General features: G+C 39.4%; 1 protein-coding gene across 1 annotated transcript in view; it reads left to right on the top strand.

Annotated features, from left to right (window-relative positions):
• Positions 1 to 9,234, top strand: part of LOC107668403 (transmembrane protein 198-B-like) — a 26,044-nt gene extending 16,810 nt beyond the window's left edge. Inside the window, exons 2-5 of the mRNA XM_016460272.1 lie at positions 1,441 to 1,726; positions 3,288 to 3,863; positions 6,870 to 7,117; positions 7,259 to 9,234. Of these exons, the coding sequence (XP_016315758.1) occupies positions 1,558 to 1,726; positions 3,288 to 3,863; positions 6,870 to 7,117; positions 7,259 to 7,354 (1,089 nt within the window). The 5' untranslated portion in view covers positions 1,441 to 1,557 and the 3' untranslated portion in view covers positions 7,355 to 9,234. The remainder of the gene's footprint in view (positions 1 to 1,440; positions 1,727 to 3,287; positions 3,864 to 6,869; positions 7,118 to 7,258) is intronic.
• The last annotated feature ends 990 nt before the right edge of the window (positions 9,235 to 10,224 follow it).

The following is a 10,224-nucleotide window of genomic DNA, read 5'->3' as shown; positions in this document are numbered from 1 at the left end:
TATAGATGTATGTAAGCAAATCAGACAATTATCTTTTCTTGTAAAACGTGACACCAATATCGCAAATTCGAAAGTGAAAGCATCCGAAGCACGGCTTATAACATAGCTAAAGAGAAACTCCCTGTTCACAAAATTCAAATCACAAATAATACTGATGAAAAAGAAGGGGGTGAATGTTAACCACTTTCGTTTTCATCATCAGCATGCATTGATTAATCCCTAAAAATAAAAATATTGCGACCAAATCATGTGCTGGTGTGACCAACTGAGAAAGTCGCAAAAGAGAGACCAGTGGGAAAAATGAGCCTGGAGCCCTGAAGCATAAAACACAGTTTTATTACATTAGATATTTGACATTTACATTAGATATTTGAACATGCTATTAGATAAACTGTTGTCAGTCATGTTGTCATTTAAAATCCGGACATCATTGGCAATGTTATTGTTTTAGTTATGCAAACAAAAACTCATTTTATTTGTTGTTTGTTGATTTTAAATGTAAAACTTGGTGAAATTATTTGTGTGTCAGTACTTTTTGAACATTTCCAGCACATGTTAACAATACCGTGATAATACTGATAACCGTGATCATTTTGGTCACTATAATCATGATAAGAAATTTTCATACCGTTACATCCCTAAGCAGAGGGAACCAACATATAAATTAATGGAGCAGTTTTTCCCCCTGAAACCATATTGTGCAATGGACCATTTGTAGTGTGATGGAGGCTTTTGTTGTACATTTTTCTAAAGCAAGCAAAATCTCTCACTGACAAAGAGATGTAGTCTTTTGTGTTTGGATGTTTTATGTAAAACGTAGGAGGAATTCTGTAAAAAAATCAAATTCACATTTTGCGAAACAACATTGATGTTCTGTTCTGTCATTTGGGCTTGTGCATTAACAAGTGCTCACTTTGCTTCTTTGAAGTACACACTAACAAATATTGACTTTTCAGTAAGGCAAATATGCTCAGTGTGATGCACTTAAAAGCAATTAAAGCACTGCTGTCAACCAACGCAGTGCACAAATCCACTGACATAATATACAGCACTGTTCGGTTTTAGATTAGAGTTATAAAATACTTTTTGTTATGTTTACTAAGGCAGTTTGAATAAGCCTTTGAGGGCTTTTCTGAGCCAGAGTGTTGACGTTAGGGGTTATTTATCCCAGACTGACATTTTCAGTTTTTAAAATGTCAGGTAATGCCACTATATATTTTGAAGAGTGAAGAGATTCTATATGACTAAATGAAGAGAAAATATGACTTGACCTAAGAGTTTAATAGAGTCAGACAGCAGCTTGGCATTAGACTTGACACAAAGAGAATTTTTAAATGTGATCTGACTGAACCATGTTTATTTTGACAGGTAGAGTCAAACTCTCTCTGACGCTCATTGAGTTAATATCTGCAACCATCTTCTTCTTATCTCTTTGAACAGGTAAATTGTAGTGGATGGGAACCTTCTCTGCACCCTCTACCTTCCACATGACCCCACTCTCCCTGTTTCCTCGGCTCCCGTGAAGATACATAACACTCTCTAACACACACTGACAGCATGGCGTCCACTGCCCAGATTCTGGAGTTTAAGCTTTCCCCACCCTCTCAGGATGGGAGTCCAGAGCGTCTGTTCAACTGTGATGAGGACATTGAACGGCGCTATGAGGTGGTCCCGTCTGTAGTCTGCTCCATGTGTTGCCTCTTTGGCATCATCTACTGCTTCTTCGGTAGGTTGCGAAGGATGAACGAGCATATTTAGAAGACTGAGATCTGTGTGGTTTGGAGAAATGTAGATTTACGTAAGAAAGTATTACTCAGAATGAGCACAGATTCTGGCATGACCTGAATGCATGGGTTATGTTTTTGTCTTATTATCACAAACATCGTTTCAGCTGTGGTTGTTCATAGCCAAATTTAATTCACATAATAACCATCTGAATGTGACAAACAGACAAGGGTGACAAATCTATGTCCCTCTCTATTAGATAAGCTTTATCACTTTCACTTGACTGTGAAATTTGCTTTCACTGCCCATTACTTGCTAGGAGAGTGAGGGAGAGAGAGAGAGAGAGAGAGAGAGGCAGGATCGAGGCCATTTCAGCTGTGGCGAACAGCAGCATAGAGTGTCTTCTCTCTGTTAAAATGTTAAAACATGTTATTCATTCTTCTTGCCCTTCTGCTGCCAATTTAGACCATTATTAACAGTTCTAAATTGCATCAGGTGAAAGCAGATAACCTCTTAGTGAAAAGCACAATGCATTATGAAAGGCTCCTGTTGATTTAAAAGCTACTTTTGTACAGTAACTGTAGCAATAGAATGGGCATTAATGGCACAAACACCTTCACTTAAGGCAATTCTGATCATCCCACTCATATGTTACCAAACATAACGTTTATCCCTGGAATTTCAAATACAGCTGTTTTAAATATGCCCAGCAACAGACAACGTTCTTGTCCCTTATCTTGTTGAATATATAGTAGGTTTGGGTGATTTTTATTTTTCCATATCATTCAATATCCGTATTCATCATGATATTTATTATGTTAGTTAGACATTGGGAATGGATTTTAATGTAGAATTTTTTTTAATGTAGGGCCCATTGAAATCTGTTTGAATTTTTCCATTTAATTTTTTTGTGGATTCTGTGTTTTATGATTTAATGCAAATTTATCATCACAAATGGTATCTAATGAAATGAATTTACTTGAATAATTTAATTTTATCATTCTTCTAAAATGTAATTAAATGAAAATATACAAATTAACTTTTTTATTTTTTGTCAAATAAGGTCCTGCACAACAGAACTTGTATGCTTTATAAATTAAAACAAATGAAAAATATCTTGGTTGTATGATATTCATAAAAAAATAATATGAATATGAATATTACAGTAAATTACTTAAAGTAATTTACTATAAAAGCAAATTACTATACAATAGTAGTATTTCTGTCCTAATTAATTCAAGTTAAAACAAGCTTTTAATTTGGCAGTGAAGACCTCCAGAGGTTCAGTGTTTTTTTAATTGTAATTTTACACCTGTAGCTTACAATTGGCATGTACTTTGAAATGCAAGTCAAAAAGGGACTGTCGCGGTTATTTCTTCTGTGTGATAGGCTGTTAGACTTATCCATATTGAATAAAAATGTTCAGAGCTTATGATCATTATCAACATATATTTTATTGCGATGCCGTTTGCTAATAAAATAATCTTCTCTTCCAAAACTATTTTCTTTCCCACCCGCTCCTCCTCCCCTGTCCTGCCCTCTCCACCTTTCTTCCCTTGTAGGGTACCGCTGCTTCAAGGCTGTAATGTTCCTCACGGGTCTGATGTTTGGTTCCATCATCATCTTCATGCTCTGTTATAAGGAGAGGGTCATGGATACTCAGCTCAGTGTTGAGGCCAGCGTGGGCATCGGCCTGGGCATTGGCACGTTGTGCGGTTTGGTCACTATGCTGGTCCGTAGCGTGGGGCTTTTCATGGTTGGACTTCTCCTGGGTTTACTGGTGGCCCTCGCCTCTCTGGTGGTTCTGGAGGAGTTTTACCACCCGAGGACAGTGTGGCTTCCCCTGGGTGTGCTGCTGGGTTCGGGCATGCTGTTTGCTGTGCTCACGTTGCAGTGGCAGCGCTGTTTCACCACCCTCTCCACCGCCGTCTTCGGATCAGCTGTGGTGACTGTGACTGTGGATTATTTTGTCGAGCTCTTCTCTTTGACAAGGTATATCTATGAGAGGGTGAAGGTGGATCCACCTCGCCCAGTGTGTTGGTTCACATGGGTGATCATGGGAGTTTGGCCTGTGTTGGCGCTGCTGGGTGTTCTTATTCAGTGGAAGGTCACGGCTGAAGGATATTCACACACAGAAGGTAAGTTTTGCAAGCAATTGTAGGCAAAACTGTGGCTTAAAGGGATAGTTCACCCAAAATGAAAATTGTGTCATCATTTACTCACCCTCAAGTTGTTTCAAACCTGTATGAGTTTCTTTATTCTGTTGAACCCAAAAGATATTTGAAGACATTGGTAACCAAACAGTTGATGGCAGCTAATAATAACTAATATATTTTCCATACTATGGAAGTCAATGACTATGGCTACCATCTACAGCAAACAGCAAGAGCAAAACCCCGTGTCCTAACCAGACGCGGGGCGACCCAGCGACACACAATAAATAGGTATCTTTTCCATTTTAATCATTTTAATATGTTTTTGTCCTAACCCGCCGCGACAAGTGATTCTGTTTTAGAAACAGTTTCTATTTCTGCAAAGTTGCGGCTGGAACAACAACATGCAAACTATGACAATGATAATCTCAGGTACTGATCATTTTGCTTTACCTTTATAGCCATACTGAAAGCAACAATAGATAGTTTACCTCAGATCTTGAAAATAAATGAATACATGTAAGTTAAAACTGTGAACTCCATGAGAACCAACAAGTGTGTTCCATAAAAGTTGGTGTCCGTCACTAAGTATGTACTTTTAATGTGCGAGTACTTTTAGAACTCAAAAACATAGGTCCACTAGATAGTGCATTCATCCATGCTCATGGTCAATGAAGTATACTTTGAATAGCTTGTGCGCTCAACTGTGTGCTAGACGGAGCAGAATGCAGAAAATGAAGTAAACCCAGGGCCTTTAGTGTAACACAAGTGGTGGCCACTCCTGATCCGGTCCTCAAGAGTTTCCAGAAATCACCCCCATACCCTTATAATGTGCTGTTTGAAGGTTCAGCCATTTGTTGTGGTTTCCAAATCCATAGTAGACATTATGGAGCGAACTCATTTGACCTTATAATGCACCGCAATAACGAGTGTACAACCAATATACACTTAACTGATAGCCATTAGAGCAGTGGTTCCCAACCCTGGTCCTGGAGGCACCCCAACACTGCATGTTTTGTATGTCTCCTTAATCAAACACACCTGATTCAGATTATCAGCTCATTAGTAGAGACTCCAAGACCTGAAATTGGTGTGTCAGAGAAAGGAGATATGCAAAATGTGCAGTGTTGGGGTGCCTCCAGGACCAGGGTTGGGAACCACTGCTTTAGAGAATACCCATGCATTCTAAGGGTCACGCTGAATGAATTCCCACATCTCACCAGATTGTGTCCACAGCCCTTCTGATGCATTCAGTGTCTGAATTTGCTCACTTGTTTTCATTCACTCGTTATTTTAGTGAAGTAATAGTGAATGAGGGTATGGGGGGCGATTTCAGATAAAGCCTAGTAATCCTGAAGTCTTTGATTAACTGGTTCAGTTGTGTTTGATTAGGATTGGAGTTAAAGTCTGCAGGATTTTGTCCCTAAGTAACATCACCATTAAACCCTTTAAAGGAATGGTTCACTCAAAAATAAATATTCTTATTATTTACTCGCCGTCATGTTGTTTGTGTTGTAAGAAGATAATGTGAAGAATGAAGAAATTTTTTATGCATATTATGAAAGTCAGTGGGGTCCATAACTTTCAAGCTCCAAAAAGAGTGAGTAAATCGGTATGCCCTATTAAGTTTTGGACGTTGATTTTCATATAATGGGCAAAAGAATCCAAAACATTTAGCAAAATATCATCTTTTGTGTTCTGTAACAGAAAGAAAGCCATATGAGTTTGCAACAGCAGAATTTATATTTTTGAGTGAACTATTCCTTTAAGAGGACGTCCCTCCATGGTCTTCATTACAACAAGGTGTCTTTCTGAAATTCCCCACTGGGTAACCTTGGTGTTTTGGGGTAATATGTTTTTTGGCTGTTTTCTATTTATGGGTGTCCTCCTGTGCAGATCAGACTGGCTCAGCTGTGCCCTGCAAACAAGCTCCCATAGAGTTTCTTGAGTGACTCAATGGGAAGGCTTGACCTGAAATCCATGAATGGGGACTTTTAAATTGCTTCATCACTGTCTTGTAGAAAGCAACCACCAACATCTTCAGCAGGGCAAGAGAGTATGCATGAAATTTCCAAGGGTATAAGTCTCACTCTCCATAGAACTCAAGTCGGGTTAGACATCATATTGAATTTCATGCAAATGAATGTTGAATTTAATGCAAATGAAATGTGTGTTGTTAAACAATAGTACAATCCATTGAACGCACTATACTTGTATCCCTCACAGCCTAGTAGCTTTCATTCCTACCAGAAATTAAATATGGTGCTACCCTGACCAAGGTCTATGACTGATAAGAACAAGAATACTTGTCCCACAGTACAAATAGAATTGTGGGAAGTTGAAATCAAAGGAGGATATTGCCAGATATCTACAGGATCTTGAGCAGTTCTCTTTTATACGTACACACATACTCTACTTTTCCTTGTCAAGTGCAAGGCTAAACAAAACGTACTAGTCTTCAGAATTAAAGTGCACACTGGGAAAACAGGCAGCGTGAACTGCGCTGGGGGTGGTTGCCATGGCTACAAGCTGGGCCCTTGTTTGGCGGAATTGGGGGAGGTGCTGCGATGAGGAAGGGGCAGAAGAATAGAGACGAGAGTGGGAGGAGTGTTTTCTGAGGGGGAGCGCGAGAGAGAAAGATCATTACATGAATTCCCTGACAGATGGGCAACGAAGCTGTTGAGGCACAACAGAGTGACTCAATGGGCAGAAATAATCCGTCTGTTTTTAATAATGACAGAGAACAGAATGTCGGTTTAGCCCTGCGCAGAGCAGAATGTGTCAAAACACTCAACGGTTTGTTTATCAGCTTGGCTTTGGACCACTGTTTGAGAGACCCAGCCAATACACACTGCATAGTGTCTTTACAGAGTAGAATAACGCCTCTGTTTTGCAGTTGTGACCTGATGTGCTAAAGCCATGTAAGAAAATTTCTTCCATTCCTATCTGTCTTTCTTAATTCCATCCTTGTTTTCTTTTTTTTTTCTAAAGTCTTCATCAGTCACCAGCAGAGAAGAGTGCAGTTAATGCGGATTCGTCAAAAGGAACAAAGAAGGGAATGCTGGAAGAAAAAGAAGAAAAAGCCACAGAAACAGCTGCCACAGCAACAGAAGTACCACCACCCCCTTCAGACCAACCCTCGTCCCCCAAACCCTCCTCCCAAACTCCAGCATCCAGAGCCCACCCACTGCCGGAAACCCAACACCATTCGCCGCTTCGATGGAGATGTGCTTTCTCCGGTAAGTATCAGTCATCCATCTCAAATCCATCTGTCAGTTCACATTATCTTGAAACCAGATCTGCAAAACCTGACAAACGAATCCCTATGCTTATCTTTTCAATTAATCAGAGATTGAATAAACGTTCACTTTCTCTTTTAGAGTTACATCCAGAACTTCCGTGACAGACGTACGGATAGGAGGGGCTACTCTCATGACAGGTTGATTGGCGGCTCACATGTTGTAGATTTGGACTAGGCTCCCAAGTGCCCCTAACAGCCCATACAGGCCCCTCAGTGAGAGGTTGACCCCGTACTCTTCACTGAACAGGAATTGCACTGCACAAACCATTCCGAGAACTTTGCGGCTGGATCAAATCTAGAGCATATGGTTACCTCAGCCGCCACAATGGCTGACACGACTTTCATACCAAAATCGATTTGCTGTATTCCCATGCTATATTTTTGTTTAAATGCCACAAATCATTTGCCTACAAAACAATGTGGAACCACAGTATGGCTCTGTTCTCCTGCATTTAACTCCATTATATATTGCTGAAGATGGTTGTGGTATGTTTGTCTGCTCCTCCGAGGCTCATCTTCCCATAATTGGGCTCCTGTTTCACTCCGTCCGAGAAGAATGGTCTCATGACCACAGCTGAAGATGCATTATGTACAATCTGAACTCGGGACCAAATACGGCTTTGGCTTTTTTTGCGACTAAACTGCCATAAAGCATGCTCGGATTCTGCCAGGCAGACTATTCGTATATCCAGTTTACAGACTCAAGCTTCAATCCTCCTGTTCGTTTGTGACCTTTTAAAGATGTTTCCGATAACATTATGTTTACAGCACGGGCAGGGAGGTGTGTATCGTTTTATAACCGTTTCAAATGGCTTTATCTGCTCTGTGTCAGGGCCTACACAAAATCTGTCAAACCGTGTATGGTGAACACAATCTCTGTTCAATCTGAGCCTATGGCACAAGCGTATAATGAAATGTTCTGTGCGTTTATCATTAGCCAGTGCATGTGGGGAAAGTGCCACCATTGCTTTTTGTGTTGTAGTTATACATGCTTAATCTGTTTTTTAGTTGTTTTATAAACAGTATCTAGAGACTGTTTGGGTGGCTCCCAGTTAAATCTCAGGGGCTGTGGCATCAAGAGGAGCCCTAATGATGTAACTGTGAACACTAAGGGGTTTCGTGTGACTGATTTAAGTGTCCTTGCCTACAAGAGAGAGTTTTGAAAGGGATTAAAGAAATGAAGGGTGGAAGAGATTTACAGTGGTGGACTTCTCACAGAAAAAGATGTTGTGTATTTCTGTGTGTAGAAAGCATGAAAAGGAGATATAGACAGAGTGTGTCTGTATTTGGAGTATTTTGTGTGGTGTGTATGTGTATGGATGTGTGAAAGCGTTTGTCATACTGTGAGGCTGCAGCAGATTGGCAGCAGGGTTAAGTCTTAATTTCTGATTTACCTTCATATTCGGATGTGGGGTGATTTCACACCCAGTTTCCCCTCCGTATTTATCAGGGCTGTCGGAGCAATGAAGAGTCAAAGTCTAATCTTTTCCTCACTCTGAAGTAGTGAAAGGGCTCAAAGGCTTAAATTCCTCTCTGTTTACTGTGTATCTTTCAAAGTGACAGCTTGGCTCTCCTGTAAATATTTGTACATTGTCTGAATGTAAATATGCTTACATTTGTGTATTGTTGCTAGTGCTTTGGTTAATTTTATTAATGTTTTTTTTTCTCTAATCAGTGGTTACATCTGTGTGCTGAAGAACTGTGTTTTTGAATTATCCCATTGATGGTCATTTGTAATTATAATTTATTTCTAATTTATTAGATTAAGACTTCAAGTGGAGCTCTGTATGTAATTAAATTGATGTTGACCATTATTAGTATTCCTGAGCATGTATTTGTACAGTACTGATAACCATAAATGATGTGCTCCTGAAGTCAAGTACGTGTGTGTATGTGTCCATTTCCCTCATAACATTTAGCTGTTTAAAAAAAGAAGTTGGCAGATAGATGGCAAAGAACGTGGCAGTTGATGCCTTTGAGGCACGGGATGAAACATATTAAATTGTGTGAACTAGTTACTGATGGGAATGCACCAGCAATAAAGACAAAACATGCTCAAGTAGCTCTGTGATGCACAGCATAATTTTCCATTTCGAAAATAAATGTGCATATCCCTGCAGGGGTAGAATTCATTTACATGGTGGAAAATGAAAAATCCCATTAAAATGGATTATTGTTGTCATCCTATTGTTTTACTTGCAAATTGAAGGAAAAAGCTAGAGATGTGCTATTAGCTGTGGTTTCCTTTTAATGATCAGTTTTTCAAAATACAGAAATACTCACTGGCCCTTTATTTGATTCACATCTTATGAGCTGTTGCATAGTTTTAATTAGTAAATTACTTCAGCAAAATTTGAATATACCCTTGCTTTTCTGCAATGGTCACAATCATCTTTTAGAAGGTAAATGAGTCTAGTTTGTGTCCACTGAGTCTCAGACAGAGGGGCTGAGCTGGTAAAGCTTCTCTTTCATTTATGTGTACGTGCTCAGAATACATGCTTTCTGTGGTGGTCTAGATTCTCTTGATTAAGAAGACACTATCAGCTAGATTTAGCTTGATTATATGCTCCCAATTACAGCCTGTTTTGTACTCTCTTATATTAATAGCCACAATCTGTGTGAGACATTTCTTGTCATTTCATTTAAATTTTAGAGGGAGAACCCCATCTGAAATCCAACACTAAAGGTACAAAGCTATCGCTGGGGCTATACCCTTTGTACCTTAGCATACCCTTACATCTTATTTATCTTATTTATCTTATTTACCCTTATATGGTACCTTTAATAAATATTAGTACTTTAAAGTACTTTACCTAAAAGGGCTTTTCACACTTGAAATAATTAACCCTGACCTGGGTCAGGATTTGGGTTTCTTTAAACCAGTGTTTCCCGAGGTTGTCAGGTGTGCCGTGGAAAATTATCATAACTTCCTATCTCTATTATATTTCATCCTTATGACCAATAACTGCTGTTTGAATAAGAAGTACTCAAGAAACTCTAGAATGGTGTGTGTGTGTGTGTGTGTGTGTGTGTGTGTGTGTGTGT

This window comes from Sinocyclocheilus anshuiensis, unplaced genomic scaffold (assembly GCF_001515605.1).
Source record: "Sinocyclocheilus anshuiensis isolate Anshui unplaced genomic scaffold, SAMN03320099.WGS_v1.1 scaffold1237, whole genome shotgun sequence".
Lineage (NCBI taxonomy): Eukaryota > Metazoa > Chordata > Actinopteri > Cypriniformes > Cyprinidae > Sinocyclocheilus > Sinocyclocheilus anshuiensis.
This window is presented reverse-complemented; position numbering and strand designations above follow the sequence as displayed.